Below are 22185 nucleotides of genomic sequence, written 5' to 3'. Positions count from 1 at the left end.
CAAAAGAATTGAACTGTCGCACTATCATAATCTAACTTAACCCCTTGACTACCCAACCAATTAGCCACAGAAATCGAGGGATAAACTAAATTAGGCACTAACAAAACCTATCTGGAAAACAATCTTACTACCAGTCTTAACTGGAATTGCCACTTGACTCTTAATTCTGTGTGATTTACTGCTTACTGCAGATAAAATGAACGTGTTAACTGACCAGAATTTCTTCCATGATATGCCCTTTACTCTTAGCATCATCAGAAAACTTAAGGTTTACTCATGACTTCTGACTACCCAAATCAAGTAAGGCCTTTACCTTCCCACCCCAGATATTTAATTCAGTTAGGCCTACAGGCATAATAAGGATAACTTCAAACTCCTCGTGATCATAAAATACTTGGCCACACAATAACTTTTCTTTCATCTCTTACTCATAACTTACCTGTTTCATTGCAAGAATTGGAATTTCATCACACTGCCTATATGACCCACTAAGAAGTCTGATTCTGGCTTTGTTTACATAACTGCTCCTAGTCAGCTGGTTCTGAGTTCTAGGTTCACTGGTCGAGTTGGCCGTGCGGTTAGGGGTGTGCAACTGTGAGCTTGCATCCGGGAGATAGTGGATTCGAGCCCCACTGTCAATAGCCCTGAAGATGGTTTTCTATGGTTTCCCATTTTCACACCAGGCAAATGCTGGGGCTGTTCCTTAGTTAGGCCATGGCTGATTCCTTCCCATTCGTACGCCTTTCCTATCCCATCGTAGCCATAAGACCAATCTGTATCGGTGCGATGTAAAGCAAGTCGTATAAGTTCTGGGTTCTTTGCTCTCCCTACATTGTAATTCCTTTTGATCCTGTTTTCCCGCTTGAAACTCCTACTGATTCCCTCCCTGATAATACTGTCTGTTTCCCCTTCTGTAGTTACCAGCCCCACGAACCTACTAAGCTGGCATAGCAGGGGGAGAGGTGATACTCCCAGGTGGCGGATAGTGGGGTCCCTAACCGGCTTGCCGGCGGACTTGAGTGAAATAAAATAGCTCTCGTGGACCAAACACACATCCCCCTGTGGGTGGGGGACGCAGGCAGAAAATACACCCACAGTATCCCCTGCCTGTCGTAAGAGGTGACTAAAAGGGGTGACCAAGGGATGATCGAATTAGACCCATAAGACTACCTGGAATTAGTACCACCATGTGGGGAACACCATGGGCCGCTTTTACTTGCACGTAGTACCACTGTGTTAGGTACACGATAGGTTTGTGATTAGTAGCGACAGTGTGTGAATCAGGTGAGTTTTACAGTACCTGTGATTAGTACCACTGTGAGCGGCACCATGGGTCTATCTTGCCTATAATTAGTACCCACTATGTGAGGAACACGATGGGATAGTACGAGTCCCTGCGATTAGTACACCTATGTGAGGAACACCATAAGTTTGCATTGCCTTTAAATGGCACCGCAATGTGAGAAAAACTATAGGTCTGTGTTACATGTGTGCATTACATTACCTGTGAGTAGTACCATAATGTGTGGAATACCACGAGTCTACGCTGCTTTTCATTACTACTGCAACATGACAAATACCATGGTTCTACTTTCCTAGCGACACATACCATTATGAGGGGCCGATTACCTGGATTTTGGACCCCTTTAGACCACAAGCATCATCAATTCAGGATTGTGCTTTACAAGCAGTCCCTTGGTCAGTAATACTATTGTTTAAGGCTAGTTTTTAGAATTGTGGGGCATTACAGATCGGAGCCACTGATTGTTTTAAATTCATATACATCCATTCATTCTTCGTCATCACGTTTTGGATTCTGGTCAGTGGATGATTTTGGACTTTTAAATTGTCTTTATATTTTATCTCATTTCATACCATTAGGGGCCGATGACCTAGATGTTAGGCCCCTTTAAACAACAAGCATCATCATAATGTAGTTACCACCCTGATTCCCCTGCCTAGACTGATTGTTCCTATTTCCCTCTGTCCGATTACCCTATCTCACCTTACGTTCATAATTCCTATCTCCTCCCTGTCTATTCTTTCCCTGCCCTTCCAAAGCATCAAACTCTACCAGTTTCTTCAGCTCCTTAATAGTTACTAACTTTTGCGTACTTGTGGCTAATCCAACCCTCTCAGAAAAATGCCTTAACATCTGAGAGACAGTATCTCTCTCAAATGCTAAACCCTAATATTACAGCTGATCAGAGCATTTGCCAAGAAATACTCCATAATAGAGACACTTTTGTGAGCTCTATACTTCCCAAATAGCAGAGGATCCCTTTTTTGAATAGCTTTTCTCAAAAATTTAGCACTAAATTTCTCCCAGATTCCCCCAAATTAGAAATACACTGCCTATAACCTTGGAAACAAGATTTAGCCTCTCTGATAAATGCAACAGCCAACATCTCATCGATCATACTCCAGTCAATCATTCCATCCTCTAAACACTTGGAAAACCTCTTTCCCCACAGTTTTGAGGAATTCCATCGAATTGAACTGTCTGCCATTAAATTTAGGTAATTCAAGAGTACTTTGTGTGAAAGACTAGTTCCTACTACAGATATACCTACCTGGATCTGACCTGATCTGCTTTAACTGAATGTGACAAGATTTAATTTTTTCTTCTACCGACCAAGCAAATTGCTGTGCAGTTTGTATCACTTAGCTATCAGCTTACATTCTGGAGATAGTGGCTCCACTGTAGGCAGTCCTGAAGATGGTTTTCCATGGTTTCTCATGTCCGCACCAGGTAAATGCTGGGGCTGAACTTTAATTAAGGTCCAATCATTGCCATAAAACATGCAACGTTAAGCAGATTGTAGGAAAAAAATATTTTACTGACTTCACGTTTTTTTTTTTTTTTCAACTTCTCATTCCTCCCATCAATTTTTTGTGGTAACACATGTTGTTAGTCTTAATTACCGTAATTTCTTCCACTCTTTCCTCAAGTACCTTAATTCTCATGTCAAGTTCCTTACTATTCTCAAACCAAGCAACTGGCTGCGTGGTGTGGGTCACGTAGTTTCCAGCTTGCATGCGGGAGATAGTGGATTCCAACCCCACTGTCAGCAGCCCAGAAGATGTTTCTCCGTAGTTTCCCATTTTCACATCAGCCACGAAATTCTTCATGTGATACAGTCCGTAATATTTTCAAACTGTTCCAAATCTCTGAAACAAATAAGCTCTAAACTAAACTGAAGCCAGATCAAAGTGTTTTATTCAGGAGCCAACAAAAAACAAATCTACGCTGCAACAACTTCGCACAACCACAACATAAACATTTACAGTCAACAGATTTTATTTGTCGAAAATAAAAAGTATTTTGTAGGGCTGGTGGATATATCTGTTGAGTAAAATGCAAATTCAGCGCTTTAAGTTACTGTCACAATCATCTGTTACCATTTAACAGCCACACAAATGAGCAGAATCCCTAAATAGGGCAGATCCGATGTATCGGCGCCGTGAGTGTTCTCGCCATAATCTCTCGTGCTGATAGATCGGCGTGCTGAGTGCAAGAGGGTTAATTCACCCTTCAACTAGATAAAAGACACTCAGGGTAAATATCATGTACAAAGGAAATGGATGTTCCTCACAGAAATAAAATGATTGAAAGAGTCACAAAAATTTCAACAGCATAGCATTAGGTAGAAGAGTGAACATACTGTTCCTAATCAAAATGAAGCATTGAGTTGTCAGAAATGCAGTCTGAATTCATACTAACTTTGTAATAATTTGTCTAATTATAACGAAGAAATAAGTTTGTTATCATAGTGTTTGGTGTAACTGATACTCTGAATTATTGCCAAACTGCCAGTTCACTTAGTAATGCCCCTAGAAGACATTTGTCATTTTAAGTGACATGCTCATGGAGATGGAAGATGAGCACAATTACTTATATAACTTAGTGACTTATTGCTAAATGGCTAAGTTCATAGTGGCCAAGAATAAGCTTTTGAAACTTAAAAGAAAGTGAAACAGAACTATCTCTTGCTTACCCTACTGCAGCCAAACATCACCCCGCTGTTCACTCCAATAGTACGCTACTTTGTGGACACGGAGAGGGACATGGGGCTTCCTTTTAAGCATAAGTTTGGTGCGATGGTCAAGTTAGTGACCAGTGAGTGTGAAGAGAGCGAGAGGGGCGTGTGCCAAAATATATGTAAGTAGCTGACATAGGATCATTATCCAGCGGCAGTATCAGATCAGTAGAAATATCTCAATCACTGTACGTAGAACAGGATGCAAAGCCCAGTGTGACAACTTACAGAATTAAACTCCCTACTGTGGTTTGTCAGTTTTATTGACAATTCAATTCCTTACTCTGGTTATTGATTTTATTGTTAACTGAATTCTATTCCATACCTTTGCTTATCCATTTTACCGATAAATAATTGAAGCATCTGCATAATGGAAGGCTTCCCTTGACCTGTTTCCTTATCAGCAACTACATGCTTAGTCTGAGCTAGAGCACTTGTTTCCTCACCAGAATCCTCATTTATTGGTGCTGATAGATCTTGATTACTGTTAACCATTTTGTCACTCTTACTTACCCAAGGAACATGTTGCACAAGGACTAAATGAAAAGGTTGAAGGAAACTCAATAGATGGAGACTGGACAGTCGTGAAGAATGAAATTGGTAGGGCTCCTGAAGACAAGTTTCAAAGAAAGGTGAGACCAAGTAAGAATCAGTGGATAACTTGGAAGATATTAGACCTGATTGATGAACGGCTAACATACAAGAATGCTAAAAATGAGGGCAGAAAAAGTACAGGCGATTAAAGAATGAAGTAGTTAGCTGTTCTGCACTTCCTAAGGAAAAATGAAAGGGAAGTGCAAGTATATTGACCGTTGTATGGTTTGTAGGAAAGGTACAGGCTGCATTCAAAAATATAAAGGAAAACTAGGTGAATGAATATTAAGAGCTCAGATGGAAGACCACTTCTAGGGAAGGAAGACAGGGCTGAAAGATGATGGAACATATTATACAATGGTACCAAGGGAAGGTTCTGGAATAAGAAGAGGCTGTTGGTGCTGATGAAATGGGAGACCCAGTTTTGTGGTCAGAATTCGATAGAGCGTTGAGAGACCTAAATAGGAGCCAGGCACGTGGAACTGATGACATACCCTCAGAATTACTGACTGCTTTAGGAAAAGCCAACATGGTGAGGTTATTCCATATAGTGTGTAAGATGTATGATACAGGGGAAGTGCCATATGATTTTAGGCAGAATGTTGTTATACCTGTTCCCAAGAAAGTGGATGCTGACGAGTGTGGAAACTACTGCACCATTAGTTTAGGATCTCATGCTTGCAAGATTTTAACTCGTGTTTACAGAAGAATGGAAAGACAAATTGAAGCTGTGTTGTAAGGAGATCAGTTTGGATTCAGAAAAATGTAGGAGCATATGAAGCAATCCTGACTTTACGTCTGATCTTTTACAAGTTACTTTATGTTGCACCGACACAGATAGGTCTTATGGCAATGATGGGACAAGAAAGGGCTAGGAGTGGGAAGGAAGCAGCCGTGGGTTTAATTGAGGTACAGCCTCAGCATTTGCCTGGTGTGAAAATGGGAAACCACAGAAAACCATCTTCAGAGCTGCCGTCAGTGAGGGTTCGAACCCACTATCTCCCAAATACTGGATACTGGTCACACTTGAGCAACTGCAGCTATCGAGCTCAGTATGTCTGATCTTAGAGGATCGAACCAAGAAAAACAAGTCCACATACATGGCATCTGTAGATCTAGAAAAGGCATTCGATAATGTTGATTGGACCAAGCTATTTGAGATTCTGAATTATCGGGTTTGGATACCGAGAAAGAAGAATTATCTATAGTCTGTATTTTTTTTTTTTTTAATCAGTCTGCAGTAATAACAATTGAACGCTATGAAAAAGAAGCAGCCATCCAAAAATGAGTGCGTCAAGGCTGCAGTTTGCCCCCACTCCTTTTCAATATTTATATAGAACTGGTAATAAGGGAAATCAAAGAGGTATTTGGTAAAGGAATCACAGTCCAGTGGGGGGAATCAAAACTCTGAAATTTGCTGATGATTATTTTATCTGAGTCTACAGAAGATGTGGAGAAATTGTTAAATGGTATGGACACAGCCTTGGAGGAGTACAAGATGAAAATAAACAAAGCCAAAACAAAAGTAATGGATTGCAGTGGAACGAAGTCAGGTAATGAAGGGAATGTTAGATTAGGATATGATGTTTTAAAGGAGGTAGATGAATATTGTTACCTGAGTAGTAGAATAGCCCAGCTGAGTGGCTCAGACGGTTGAGGCGCTGGCCTTCTGACCTGTATCATTCAGCCTTACTTGAAAAATTACCCAATGCAAGCTGGAAGATGAAACTCGACACAAAGAGAAATATATCTTTTAGTGAGCAAGAAACTTGAGCTTAACTTTTGGAAAAAGTTTATCCCTTCAAAGTAGAAAGGACGTATGAGCTTGATAAATTAGCTCTTTCATAGGGCCGTAAGATAGTAAAGTTGCCACCAAGCTCGATAGCTGCAGTCGCTTAAGTGCGGCCGGTATCCAGTAATCGGGAGATAGTGATTTCGAGCCCCACTGTCGGCAGCCCTGAAGATGGTTTTCCGTGGTTTCCCATTTTCACACCAGGCAAATGCTGGGGCTGTACCTTAATTAAGGCCACGGCCGCCTCCTTCCCATTCCTAGGCCTTTCCTATCCCATCGTCGCCGTAAGACATATGTGTCGGAGCGACGTAAAGCAAATAGCAAAAAAAAAAAAAAAAAAAAAAAAGTTGCCACCCTACCACTGCCAATACAACCCCATTGAATTGATTTGGGCTCAAGTCAAGAGAGAAGTGGCAGAGAGGAACAAGATCTTTAAAAAAAAAAAATGTAGAAAAATTCACATCGGAAGCAATCGATCGTGTGACTGCTACAAATTGGGAAAAGTGCTTCAATCATATAGAAAATCTTCAAACAGACGATTGGGCCAAGGAAATAGTAAGGGACAGAAGAATGGAGCCATTCATCATCAGTATGAATGACGACTTTACAGATAGTGAGATGAGCGAAGACAGTACCGTCAAACGGGGTTACTTGTAACAGCGGGGTTACTTGCAACATTTGCGCGCCATTTTCGTTTTTTCACATTGGCGAGCCTGTGTGTTTACACTTCAGTCAGAAGTGTTGAAAACATTGTGGTTGGCCTGTTATAACATGTGTTGGTGCTCATAATGGATGTCTTGCACTGTTCTGCTGTGTCTTTCTACTACTGGTAAGTTGTTCTTTAATTTTAGAGATAAAACTAACCTGAATATCATCATCTATCTTATTCAGACGGTTGCTTATCATCTTTTTCTGGGTAGTGTCCTCCTATACCAGAGATGGCGAACCTATGACACGCGTGCCACTAGGTGACACGCGAACACGACTTCAGTGGCACGTCAGACAACATACTAACATGTTTTAATGTTTTTAACATGCAATAAATAGGTCTAAAATCTACCAACTTAGCGTTACGCTTTAATAAAGAAGTATGTCACAATTAATTTTATGGCCATATTTTGTACACATTTTATTAGGTTAAAGCAATAAAAATATACGTTATTAAAATTTATCGGTTAAAAAAATGTAATTTTCAGTGATGTTTGCTCAAGTCTGACTCATTGACTGAATGAGTCAGCGTACTGGCCTTCGGTTCAGAAGGTCCCGGGCTCGATTCCCGGCCGGATTGGGGGTTTTAATCGCTTCTGATTAATTCTTCTGACTCGGACTGGGTGTATGTGTCCGTCCAAATACTCTTCTCATCATATTCAGACAACACACTACACTACCAACCAAACACGCAATGGTGATTACATCCCCCCATATAGAGTTGGCGCCAGGAAGGGCATCCGGCCGTAAAATAGGACCAAATCCACATGTGCGACGCAGTTCGCACCCGCGACCCCACAGGTGTGTGAAAAAGCGGTAGGAAAAGAAGTGATGTTTGCACAAAATCATGAAACATTCTGTCGAATGGATTTTGTTCGTAATGCAATATAATACCCAAATTAAGTCAGATGATGGGTTTCATGATGATTTTAAAAGACAATAACTGGTGGCACACTGGACAGTAAAAAGTAATAGCCAAGACCTTAATTGACACGCTAGTCGACAAAGGTTTGCCATCCCTGTCCTATACCATTTAGTTGTTGACAAAATGACATTAAAGAAATTAAATATTTCTTGAAACTTCATACTGAAATATTTTTTTTATTGTTTAGCAGTGCCCTTACAACATAGATGTCCTAAATTTAGGGGCTTTGCATTCGGCTCTCTATTTATCAAATTAGTACGGTACCATACACTAATCATTTGCATTCATTTACAGATCTGCTGGCAATCGGCTACGATACCGCGAACGTATGTTAGAAAAGTAGGCAGTCGTCAATATGCTAATTTTTCACGTGAAACACCGAAAATGGCAATTGGCGAGGTGCAAAGTTCGAGCAACAGGCATTTATTCATTTAGTCCTGATCAAGTGCTTACCAAAATCCCTGATGACTCAGAAGATGGTAAAAACAATGCTTCTGACTCATGGTCTGGCACTTTTGTCAGTGTGTTGGAGGCCAGATTTGGACAATCTTCCCCTGTTCAGGGATGCAAATGAAGAATTCATGTTGAACCCAGTCAAACTGTCACACCAGATGATTTGACGCAATTATTGCTGACAGCGAATGTTGAAACATCGACTCCTAAAACTGCCTCAAAAAGAAGGCTTTCTCAGCTCCATGTTTCCCCAGAATCTGAAACTTCTACCAGTGATGATGATGATGATGAACCAACCCCCGGACCAGATGTAGAACCACTTATCTTCAATGACATTACGGCAGGGAAATCTGTTCTTGTAAAATTAGATTATGAAGTCAGAAGAAACGAGAAGGAATTCAAGTGGTTTGTGGCTCGGGTGAAGCATATAAAAGACAAGGAGAACATTACTTGTTCATTTTTGTGTAGAAGTAAAAAGGTTGACATTTTTATTTTTCCCCTGCTTGATGACATCATGGACGTGAAACTGGAAAACATTGTAAAATGTTTGAAGTCTCCAACAATCAACAGGGGACATCACTCTCTCAATGAATATTTTCAAGTTGCCGTACAGTATAGTTTGAGGGTTTTACAGATTTCCAATGTTAACTTTTGTAAATATTTTTCTATTACAAATATTAAATAAAATACTGTTAAATAATTTCTCAAAATTTTTGAACTGGTATTCTTGTAACCTAAGAACTTCAGAATGCTAGAAAAATTTAATAAGTGTTGCAAGTAACTCCAGTTGTTCACAAACTCACACATTGTATGAAATTGAAATGACTGTTGCAAGTAACCCCGTTTTACGTTACCTAAGAAATTTTAGACTGTCTTTAAGCTAGAAACTGATTCTTAAGACATTGTAATTTAATGTAAACTTATTCATTAAAGTAGCTGTTTTTCTGTATTACACAGTCCAGTATAATATAGTATTCAAATATTTATATTTGTAAACTATAGACAAATATTTTAATAAAACTGATAGAGATTAATATGTAATCCAAAAGTACTTATCGTGTCCTGTGCTGGCGTGTGCAACCCAAATGATCTCGGGTAGCAAGATTTATCTGATTGCTTTCCGGACCATTTTCCAGGAAATCAAAAAGACTCACAGAAATATGTTTAAATAAAAGAATTAAATCTGACTATTTTCTAAATTTATTCTGAAGGCAAAAGTTTATTGGCTCAAGAAACAAAAACGTGGCCGCTGCTGAAATTTTCCATGCATGATTCTACACATTTTAATTTACTTGTTCAAGTTTTCTTTCTTAATAATTATTTTAAGTGGTTTATATGGAAAATAGTTGCACCACTGAAATCAGCAGTCTTTTCAGAAGCTTGTAGTATAATTTGTTTTGGAACATTGTGTGAGGTAACACGAGGAGCTTGAGAGAGAACAAACTGCCTTGCGCTCTGAAATTATGTGTTCAGTTAGACATTTCTTCGCTAGTTGCTATATAAATTGGCAACAGCGTAATTTCTCTGACCCGCCTAATATGGTGGCAGCGACTTCTAACATGACAGAATACATGGAGATCCACTTCATCAGACTCTTGTAATAAACATATAAACAACCCTTCAAAATAAATGAACTGGACTGGAAAGTTTTCCTCTAACACATTAACATATAAACACAAGTCTAAAGCTGAAATAAATACATGAGAAATTGAGCACTACAATCTTCTACTATTTATAGAATCAGATAGGCAATGGCAACACACTTCAATACTTCGTGCAATTAACATAATCATACTGTTCACTTCTCAATAACGCACATTGTCTCTTTTAGAAGACTTAGCTATGTCTCATAGCAGTTCAATAACACATACAATCTATCAGACAGCAGCCAGTAGATACTGGACCTTAGTCAGCCCATGAACTCTGTACAATAGACAACTGGACAACGAACACTTGCCAATGAAGCATTGATAATAGACCCAAAATAACAGTTCTTGGACCGTGTCAAACGGAGCCTTATATGGGCCTCCACCTTACCCATCGATCTTGTCATGATGTTCACTGCATCCAGTATGGAGAGATCTGCACTTACAGGTGGCTTGCTATGGGGCTCATATCAACGAACTTGCCATACCCAAAACTTGGCAAGCATTAGGTTCTGTCCGATGACTCGCGTAACTTTCCAAGATATAGTTAGCCTTGATTTTTCCACATACTCTACAAATATATCATCTACTATGGACAACTTTCCAGCATCTACATTTAGCATATGAAATTAATAAATACAGAATAGACGTAATGATCAATTATATAATGCAGGAGTGTGGTATATGTACTATCACAATAGCTATAACCTTTTGCAATTGCATAATTGTGTAAAACTCGGTGGTGGCTTGCTATATGGGGTTGGATATTGATGAGTACCTTATTTTAGATTTTGAAATTCACATTTTTAAAAGATTTTTTTTTTAACATTGAGTTTGTACTTTAGAAATTTCTCTAGTTTAAGCATACCTTCTATGGTATGAGACTTGTTGAAATCTATGTGGTTTTAAGTAAAAAAGGCAATCCAACATCATGGTTTCCTTTTGTAGATGATGATTGTTATTGCTTTTTACAGGCGTAACTTTTGCCCAGTAGCCATGATTGGAGAAATGGAGCTAGAAATTGATCAGACTCTTTTTAAATAATGTTTTAATAATTCTGTCCAAGCTTGTGTTTAGAGTAGAGACATGGCTAATTTTGTTAAAGGAATACCTAATAAATTTTTTTTAAGTGGCTTGCATGACACAAATTTTACTCTTGACAGTGGTGGATTTCATCATGTATTTACTCCTTAATTTTTAGGTATATCTTTTTTACTTTAAACCTGAACAGATAAGGGAATTGTGATTGATTTGCAGGAACAGATGAGTAGAGAGAGACCTATGTGACTGTTCTACACCACTACAGTTGCCCTAAACTACATTATGGAGTCGTGGCAACCTAATCCTCGTGCCCAACCCTTCATTCCAAAACGAGGACTTGGCCTTTACAACCCACAGGCCTTTATATCACGTCCACTAGGCCGCCGTCGAATCTTAACTAAGATATTCCAGGTAAGAGGTGAATGCTGAATGTGAACTAACCCACCTGCATGCCTAATTCCACTTTTTGAAACCTAGTATTGGGGATGTGATAACCGATTGGCACAGCCACTGGTTAATCATCGAGGCAGTCACAGTTGAAATCCCAACCTATTCATGTAGGTTTTTTGAAATGGAAATTCAAGTACCCATGTTTTGGATTGATTGTATAACTGCGAGTTCCTGGGACTAAGATCGTAATGTCAGTTGTTACATAATACTAACAGAGAGTGGTAATTTATTGTTGTATTGACATTATCCATTTCCTGTCATTTTTGTGCTGAATGTTGTCATGGGATGTGGCCAAGTTTTAATTTTGTTTGTTCTAATGGGTGCAAAATATTCAAGAATTGCTCTTTCCACTTAATTCTGTTAGTGGATTTCTGACTGGGTGGAGTTTTCCTCAATTTGATTTCATTTAAGTTATTGTATTTTCTTGTCTCTTGATTTATTTTCTCACCAGTTCCACTCTTCAATACGAGGGAAGAATGGGGGAGAATAATTTGCATTGGTTTAATGTAAAGGAGTTTATACCCTATCTAGAATGTTTAACTTGTTTTTGTTCTAATTTGTTTATGAAAAAGAAACCATATAGCTCACTCAGTGATGTATCGATTATTGCCATTGTTCTCCACAACTGCCAATTAGAATGCACATAATGCCGCAAACATTTCAGTTCATTCTGCTCACCAGTAGAGAAGCATGTATTACCGTATTTACTCATGTATTAGGCCCTCTCGCATATTAGACCCCTGCTTGGCTTTTCAAGATGAAAAAAATGAAAAAAATAGATCTCGCATACAAGACCCCCAACGTAATTCGTCAGAGAAGAACAATGATTCCTCTTCGAAGCAGGTACAAGCCGTATGCAGCTCTGATGACATCACACAAATTTGTGAATAGTTTTGTCCGTACGACCCACGCAATGAAAACACGTGTCGAAGTCATGTGGTACACCTGTCTTTCGTAGTTAAGAAATGTCCGCCTCCGTAGTATAGGCCTACTGCAGCTCTGATGACGTCGCACAAATAGGTGAACAGTTTCATGTCCAACCCCCGCATTGCAAGCATGCATCACTCATGTATATATGTGTGTGTTTTGTAGTTAAGAATGTCCGCCAGCGTACTGGTTAGCACAATTAGCTGCCGTTCTTGGGAGCCTGAGTTTGATTCCCAGTACCATATTGCCAGAGATTTACAAATGGCAGGAAAGTTAATTTACGGTAAAAATGGTACAAGCAACTCCCTTCCACTGTGGGGCCTGTCTAAGAAAGAGCTGCACCACCTCTGGATGAGGAAACGAGCTCACTTTGGTTAAGAAATATTCACGGTTGTTGCTAGGCCTATTAATATAGGCAGGCGAGATCATTAACAAAGTGATCGTTTAATATCTCATAACTCGGGCCAATATAGGGTTTTTGGGAGAGAAGTAGGTTTAAAATGTGATAAAAACAATACAATCACAATTGTTTTATTCGCCAACGTACCTAACAGATAATAATTATAATATTGATTTTTTTATGTCCCCACTAACTTTCAACGATTTTCGGAGACTCCAAACAAAACATACCAGGGTGTGCGTTAATAAAAAGTGGGAGACAACAAACGTATGAAATTAAACATTATGACAATAAATGCATTACCGCCACACCTGTAGATATCCATAAATGTGGCAAACTTTCCTGTTATTTATTTTTATTCTTTCCGCCGTGGAACTTTTGGCAATATCCGGATGATAGCATACCTAACTTAAACAATGCGGTCTCTCTTATAGCTCATTTACAGCTGTTTAGGTCAATCCTGTTGTGATAAATGTAGAGAACAAGCGTGAAATATACAGAGTCTTTTTTAGCTCGTTTCGCAGCACCACTCAGAGAACGGCGCGGCTGGTGCAATGACACTCTGTCACTAGCTGGTATAACGCATGCTTTTCCTCTCCACTACTCACAGCAATTCACACTTACAGAAATCCATTTCTAGTGAAACTATTAATCTAAAACCTACCTGGCATTACATTTGATATTCAAAATGTTGTCCCTCAGCTGTCAAACATGCCTGAAACCTCGTAAATAGGTTTGCAGACACTCGCCGAATCTCAGCCCGTGTGATGTTCGAAATAACTTGTGTAATGTTCTCTTGTAGTTCTTCTCTTGTGTGAGGGTTGTTCACATATACTTTTCCCTTCAGCATCCCCCACAGGTAATAATCACAGGGATTTAAATCAGGAGATCTAATGGGATAATTAACCACACAATCTTCAAAAACTTCCTGTATTACCTCCATAGACCGATTAGCATTGTGTGCCGTCGCATTATCTTGCATAAAGTAACCATTACTCCTTTCTTCTTCCGTCAGCTCTTGAAAGAATGGTCTGAGAATGACGTCTATACAGGGTGTAACAAAAAAATGTACGTCACAAATTGTAGGCACATTCCTCATGCATAGATGAAGAAATTATACCTTGTTTCCAAGTTACACCTCATTGTTTTCAACTCATTAATCATGGGAAACACACAAGAATATAATGTACCAGCATACCACATGTAACTCTTTCTCACAGGAGATGTTCAATATGCCCTCCGTGAGCTTTGATACATGCTTGTCAAGGTTGTACTGATCACTGGAACAGTTGTTATCTGTAAACAAGCAATGGCATAAGTCGCATGGCAACAGGGACATGTAAAACAAAACACTGGCAGTGCACCTACAATAATGATGCCGTTACCAGACATAACCAAGAGTGCACATTTCCCATGATTAATGAGTTGAAGAAAATGCAGTGTAACATGGAAACAAAGTGCTTCCGGACCCATGTTCATGTAACATAATTTCTTTGTCTACATGTGAGGAATGTGTCCTGCAATTTGTCCCGTACATTTTTGTTACACCCTATATATCGATCAGAATTTATTGTTTCGCATAAAAATATAGGGCCTATAATTCTGCAAGCACTTACTGCACACCAAACTCCTATCTTTACATCATGAAGTGGACAGACATGCACTTCCTGGGGATTTTCTGCACACCATTAGTGATTGTTTTAACTATTAACGTAGCCACTTAAGTGTAGCCATGCTTCATCACTATAAAATAAAAGTTATGGGTCAACATACCCATCGTGAACTGACTGAAGCAACCAGTTACAATACCGAACCCTAGCAAAACTGTCAGGTCCTCTTAAATATTGGGCAGGGGTGGCTTTGTACGGTTTTGCTTTGTGGGCAGGAGATAATGACACATTGGGTGGTGTGAATAAAAATGAGCACACACTCTTTACTCGTGAATTTAGAGCAGGTACTCTCAATGAGGTGAATAAAAACCGCTTGTCGGAAGCAGTCGCTCACAGCAGACCTGTGACCTTGAACACACACTCCAGTCGCTCGAGTAGCAGTGGGCGCTCCAGATTTCTGGTGAATAAAGATAAAGCAGGCACTCTTTCCGGTAAGCGCCTGCTCATGTTTCCTTGAGCTAATTCGGTAGGTGACTCCAAATGATAGTGTCAAGTTCAATAACATGGCAGAGGTAATGGTGGTGGTTAATCGGAAAAGAAAATTATATAAACTTTGCAGAGAATCATTTCAACTTGATTACAGTGTGTTACAAAGATCCACTAAGGAGCATGGTGAAGAGCCTCTGTGGCTCAGATGGCAGCGCACCGGCCTTTCACCTTTAGGTTTCGTGGTTCAAATCTCGGCCACTCCATGTGGGATTTGTACTGGACCAAGCGAAGGCGGGACAGGTTTTTCTCCGGGTACTCAAGATTTTCCTGTCATCTTCCATTCCAGCAGCACTCTCCAATATCATTAGATTTCATCTGTCAGTCATCAATCATTGCCCCAGAGGAGTGTGATAGGCTTTGGCAGCCGGCACAATTCCTATCCTCACCGCTTCATTCATTCCATTCCTGACCCGGTCAGATGACTGGAAACAGGCTGTGGATTTTCAAGGAGCATGCTGAATGGTTAGCGGAGCATATTATGTTGGTGACTCTGGGTTTCAGAGCGGAGTTGGTGAAGACATCTCGGAGAACTGTGTCAAAAACATTTTCACAGGTTTTGACATGAACAGAAATGAAAGCAGATTATTAGATAAAATTCCAGCAAATGTTGCTTAGATGCAGGAAGCACGGACTAAGTGGCAAGAACGTTTGAGCTTCCCTTATGCTGTCAGAACTGTAGACTGTACTCATGTACACATTCAGAAGCCACATGTCCATGGGAATGACTACATTTACAGAAAATGCATCACTAGCATTAATGTACAGGCCACTTGCAATGGAAAGGAAGAATTCAACCAGTGCAGATGTACCACGGCCTGACTCTGTCTATGATTCCCGAATTTGGAGAAACTCCGATGTTTGCAGAATTGTGACGCCTCTGTAGGAAGGGAGCGGTCGTGGCCTTAATTAAGGTTCAACCCCAGCGTTTGCCTAGTGTGAAAATGGGAAACCACGGACAACCATCTTCAAGGATGCTGACGGTGGGGATCGAACCCAGTATCTCTCGGATGCAAGCTCACAGCTGCGCGCCCTTAACCGCACAGCCAACACATCCGGTCCTGCAATTCATTCAATTGTCAATATATTATTTTCATCATAATTAATATTTGTTATTTGCATTATAGGCCTACCATTTTCCTCACTTTATTAATGTCGTAATGTTCAGGCTATGATTTCCTACCTTTCAGACGGCCGATGGTGGGGTTATTCTTCCCCTGCATCAGATTCATCAGCCGCTTCTCCAATTATTTTAATGATATGCATTTGTTTCCCGTATGCTTTAATTCTACTTTATATTTCAGTCTTGCTTTCATGTTTTGTAATTTTTTACCAACAGTTCTTGGATGGAAATTATTCTGCTCCTTCTACCACTTTTCCCACCCATGTGGGGTCCAGGGTGCGAACTGTGTCGCACCTGTGGATTTGGCCCTGTTTTACAGCCGAATGCTCTTGCTGACGCCAACCCTAGATAGAGGGATGTAATCACTATTGCGTGTTTCTGTGATGGTTGGTAGCGTAGTGTGTTGTGTTGTGTTGTGTTGTGTTGTGTTGTGTTGTGTTGTGTTGTGTTGTGTTGTGTTGTGTGAATATGAAGAGAAAAGTGTTGGGACAAACACAAACACCCAGTCTCCGGGCCAGAAGAATTAATCAGAGGCGATTAAAATCCCTGACCCAGCCGGGACCCTCTGAACCGAAGGCCTCAATGCTGACCATTCAGCCAATCAGACAGTTGTTGGACGGAAATGTTTAAGTTAAATTTAGCGAGTAGTTCACACTGAACTGCAGTTATTGCACTTGTTTTCTTGTGCTTCTTATCCGGTAACTGTGACTTTGAAAACATAATTGTGTGTTCTTTTAAAATGGAGATAAAAGGGGACTGAAATTCCACACTGTCGTCTGCACTGAACTACCCAGAAGTCATCGAAGTGTTATTACAGTCTAAGGTGTTATAAACATGGCACGTGCACGACCTTGATCAGTGACACTGAGTGGTTGCTCCAGACCCTCGAGTGTACGCTGTGCTTTTGCTCTATATTTTTATTCACCGCAAATGCGGAGTGGAAGCTCATCGGCAGGAAGACACTCAGGCACTCAGCGAGCACACGCTCACTCGCTTAGACTCATTTTTATTCACACCATCCATTAGCTTGTACGGCAAGGTGTGTCAGGGATTTTGTTGGAGTTGTTTCCAAGGGAGCTCCTATTTCATCAAACTTTTCCTCTGTTAAAACGGTTCGTCTCCTGCGTGATTTCTTGTTAAGAATAGTCCCGGTGGTGTGGAACTTCTTTACTAATTTATGTACCGTACTCCTGTGGGGAGGAAGGATGTCAGAAAATTCGCAAATGAATCGGAAGCGGCACTCTGTATAAGAAGAACGCTTCGCATAGCACAACACAATGAATACACGCTGTTCTACTGTATACATCACTCATTAAACACACAAATACTTTAATATTCCTACAGAAATGACGCTATATTAAAGTGAACATATTGAACATGCTACCAGTACCACAGATGTTAAACTAAACTATTGCTGTGAAGCAATGGTTATCTCTACCATACTGCATTAGATCATCTTAGCCAGCCATGAAGCAAATGAGTCACCCGGCCACGCTATCGCCTTCCATGCATGTTCCCCTGACATACGGAGCGAGCCAAAAGAAAAGACCCTGTACTTAAAAATAAGGGTCTGGCTTTCAACAGCCGCCGTTATCAAAAGAGTGCTTCCAGTCACTATGTATTACATTCGGAAATACAACTCGTAACATACGCTAGTTATCAGCTGGTGGTTTGGCACGCTTTCAACAACATGGCTTTATTCAGAAGGAGTGGCTTCTGCTACACATACACCAGCTGGGAACTCATTTGTTCACCGCACAAAATTTGAGGTTATCGGAAATTGGACCCCCATTTATATTTTGTGGCTGTAAATGTGGGGGGGAAAACAGGGTCTAATACGTGGTATATTCCACCCAATAACTCACATGGTCAAGATCGTTCCTTACAGCGGGACTTCAGAATCCTAGCTTATTTTTGGGAAAATCATAAAATCAAGAAAATGTAAGTTCAAGGAAACTTTTACATTGATTACACAGACTTACATTTTATGACGCATGATCGGGTAAAACGTAAAATCAGATATCGTAATTTCAAAGTTTCTCTGTGTAGATGATACAGACTGCTATGTTTTATTAATTAAATATTACTGTGAGTGATGTGCAAGTGCTTGAGATGTCATTAGTAATATTTCTTCCGAACTACTGACACATTGTAGTGCGCAACAAGGTTTTTTATCACAATTGATTGACAGTAATCCTGCAGCCCTAAAAGCATGATTGTTCTATTTTTTAAGAAATCTGATGGATAAATCTCTATCATAGAACATAATTGATGCAACAATATAGTTATTTGTGTTAAATTTGCAATAAGCTACATATCACTACATATCGGTTTAACTTTGTTGCTTGCCATCTGGTTGGTCCACATTCAATTCCCTTCACTTACAAAAATTTTATACTAGTTTCAGGGTCTGAATGCAGTGTACACATTGTCAGGAATACAAGCGAAAGTTCTTCTGGTAGTCAGCATACTTTGATTTTATTGTATTAACAGTTAATTTCTAAATATATCTTGCAGTAGATTTTCTGTAATCTGCTCATTCTTTGAAGTTTAATCACACCTTATTAGTATCCAAGTAATTATATTTATACACACCACTGCAGAGAATTATAATAAGAATGGTTATGAGACAGTATTTAAATACACAAATATTGGGCTGATAGCCGAGATGTCTTTAACCACTACATGAAATAACATAGTGTGCTACTGTGGCAAACAATTCTTATTTACCTTACAGGGTCTATTGGTAATAGTACTCCTTATCACCATTGGCATCAACGTGATGTTCATCTTGGACACTAGTCGTCGTCTACAGGAAGAAGCACTTCATGCAGGTATGCACTTATGAATTACAGTTGAAATCATTTTCCATGCTTAACTTTATTAACAAGCATGCATTGTGATCAAATTTCCATATAAAACTAATGTTCATTGTTTCTACGATTCCGTGGTAGTCTTCTCGTGGCCTTTATTCCCCCAATTTATAGGGATTGGCAAATGATGTGGATGTGGCCTAGTTTTACAGCCTGATGTCAACCCTATGTGGAGGGATGTATTCACTAATGCGAGTTCCTGGGGTTGTCAGTAGTGTGATATGTTGTATGTAGTTGAAGATAAATGCGGATAACACAACTAACCAGTCCCAAGCCAGAGAAATTAATTATAATCATCATCATCATCATCAATTCCCCTTTTCCAGTTGACACCGGGTGGGGGCAAATATGTTTCCTCTTCACTTTGTCCTGTCTCTCCACCATTCCTCATACAACACTGTGTTCCAATCCAGGTTCCGTTGTCTTATGCTGTTCTTCACAGAGTCCATCCATAGTAATATTGGTCTCCCTCATCCTCTCTTCCATTTCATCCATTTTTCCAATGCTCGTCTTGGTAGTTTTTCTTTTTTCATCTGCTTGACATGTCCAAACCACATCAATCTGTTCTGTTCCAGTTTGTCATTTGAGTTTTGCACACTTAGCTCTTTTCACATGTCTTCATTTCTCACTCTATCCCTCCTTCAGTTCTGTACCATACTCCACAGGAATTTAATTTCATTTCTTTTACGTCCCACTAAATAGTATTGACAGCTTCCGGAGACACTGAGGTGCCAAAATTTTGTCCCACAGGAGTTCTTTTACGTGCCGTTATGTGGTTGATATATTTGATCGCCTTCAAATACCACCCGACTGAACCAGGATCGAATTTGCCAAGTTGGGGTCAGAAGGCCAGCACCCCAATTGTGTGAACCATTCAGCATGGTCAATTTAATTTCAGCTGCCTGTACTTCATTCTCATCTCTCTGAGTCATTGTCTAGGTTTCTGTTGCATACGTCATTATACAGTAGGTAAGTATTATCCCTTGTACATTACTTCTTTACCCTTAATTGGTACATCTTTATTCCATATTAATCTCTGTACCTGGTGGTAAAAGGCACTCCCCAGTTGTATCCTTCTATTCATTTCTGTATCCACTCTTCCATTTTCTGTCAGTTCACTTCCTGGGGAAGTGTTCTACTATTTCCAGTTCCTTGTTTCCAGTTTTGATAGCTCCTTCTCCTTTTTTGCTTCCTCTGCTCATCGCCATTGTCTTGGTCTTCTCCACGTTAATCCTCAATCCCCATTGTTCAATCCTTCTCTTCAGTACATTCAGCTATTGTTGTACCTCCTCCTCATCTTCTCCCCATATTACATCATCATTACATTCGTTCTTTCCCCTCTATATTCTTCCCTTACTGCTTCTACAATGTCATCCACCACCATTATGAAGAGGAAAGGTGACAATACACTCCCTTGTTTTAGCCCATTTTCAATTCCAAAGCGTTCTGTTCTACGCACTGTTATCTTCACATACCGGTAGTCATAACAGTTAACATATCTTGCTTTTTTCATTGTTATTAAGTGGATTAAGAGTAGAGGGTAGCTGAGTAAACAATAATACAAGAATCAGCTGATTACAATATTCTGAGAGTTTGTAGTTCCAAACCCTCAGCATACTTTGTACTTTGCATCTTCGATTATTCATCAAGTAAAAGTTAATCAAATTCCTATATCCCAATAATTGCAATTCAAGTCCCCGGCATAGTTCGACAAAAGTTTTTTAGAGAAATTATTGTAGTCAACCTCTTATTTTTCAGCATTTGAGGACACTCTTATTCTCCGTCCCGCATAGTAAGGAAAATAATAGTAATCCACCAGTGTAAAAATAACATAACAGCATTTCAATTAAGAACTGTAGTGTAGATACAGTACAGTATATTAGATAGTATCTTGCCAGATATATTTGTGTGTATCTTTGTGTACGGTAGCCCTCTTGCTCCTTCAGCATTTAACAAAACTGCAGTTTTCATTTCTATTAGAGCATATTAGGATAAAATAGTACTAATAATAATCTGTCTACGCATTCAGCTTTGTCGGTAATCTTTGATAATTTCAAACTTTAATTGTAATTTCCATTTCTGTCTGTGCTTAGTAATAACCTATTGTAATTAGGATATGTCTGAACGTAGTTTAAAATTATTGTAGTGTATTGTAGTATCTTATTAGAAATTAGTGTGCTTATTCTATTACTCTGAAATATTTGTGTAGTATAGTAGAAGTATCTGTAGTAACTCTTACTAGAAATCTGTTGTAGTAATTAGGGTAGATTTAACTGCAGTTTAGAATTGTGTAATTCTTGTGTATTCCTTTCGGTTTTCAGTAATTAACAGCAGTTTTCATCCTGTTAGGATGTTGTACGATGAAAATTTAGTACAGCTAAGTAGTATTGTAGTATAGTCATAGTAGCCTATATTAATTACCTTATTGTCATGTGATCTTTGTGTACTGTGCTAGACAATATTTCTTTCCTTTCGTTTTTATTTTGCACAGAATAAGTTATTTTCTTTTTCTTTTCTTTTCATTATTCTGTAAAGAATGGCAAAGGAGTGCAAGTATAGGAACTGTGGGTGTGGCCAGGCGTTAAGGAGTATGAGGGAAGAGTTGGAGAGTTTGAGGGAGATAATTAGAATTCTCTCACAGGACAGGAAGGAAAGTAGGCCTCCCTCAAACAATGTACAGGATACAGTAGATGTAAAAGAGGGATGGGAAGGAAAGGGGGGAATTGTAGAAAACAGATGGTCTAATGTTTTAAGGGGAAGGGGATTGCATTCTAAGGGCTCTATTCAGGATCAGAATTCAGGACAGATGTCTGTGAGAAATTGGTACAAGTCACTGCAGGTAGAACAACAGAGGGAAAATGAGGAACAGGGAACTATTTTTGAGAAGTGTGGAAGTAGGAGAAAAGGAAAAGGTAGGAAAGGGAAATGTAGAACAGAGGATATGAAAAGACAGGGCAAACGGGGTCATGGGAGGGAGAAAAGGGAGGAGGAAGTAGCTTCTGCAGCAGTGAGGAAAGATAGGGCTGACCAGGAGGGGAAGGGATCCAATGAGGTGGG

General features: G+C 39.6%; 1 protein-coding gene across 3 annotated transcripts in view; it reads left to right on the top strand.

The window, feature by feature from the left end:
- Positions 1 to 22185, top strand: part of LOC136864197 (protein O-linked-mannose beta-1,2-N-acetylglucosaminyltransferase 1) — a 652704-nt gene that overhangs the window by 274849 nt on the left and 355670 nt on the right. For all 3 annotated transcript variants that reach the window (XM_067140873.2, XM_067140872.2, XM_067140875.2), the window contains 2 exons: positions 11416 to 11610; positions 18993 to 19089. In XM_067140873.2, coding sequence (XP_066996974.1) covers positions 11482 to 11610; positions 18993 to 19089 — 226 coding nt within the window. In that variant the 5' untranslated portion in view covers positions 11416 to 11481. The remainder of the gene's footprint in view (positions 1 to 11415; positions 11611 to 18992; positions 19090 to 22185) is intronic.

Source organism: Anabrus simplex, chromosome 2 (genome assembly GCF_040414725.1).
Source record: "Anabrus simplex isolate iqAnaSimp1 chromosome 2, ASM4041472v1, whole genome shotgun sequence".
NCBI lineage: Eukaryota > Metazoa > Arthropoda > Insecta > Orthoptera > Tettigoniidae > Anabrus > Anabrus simplex.
This window is presented reverse-complemented; position numbering and strand designations above follow the sequence as displayed.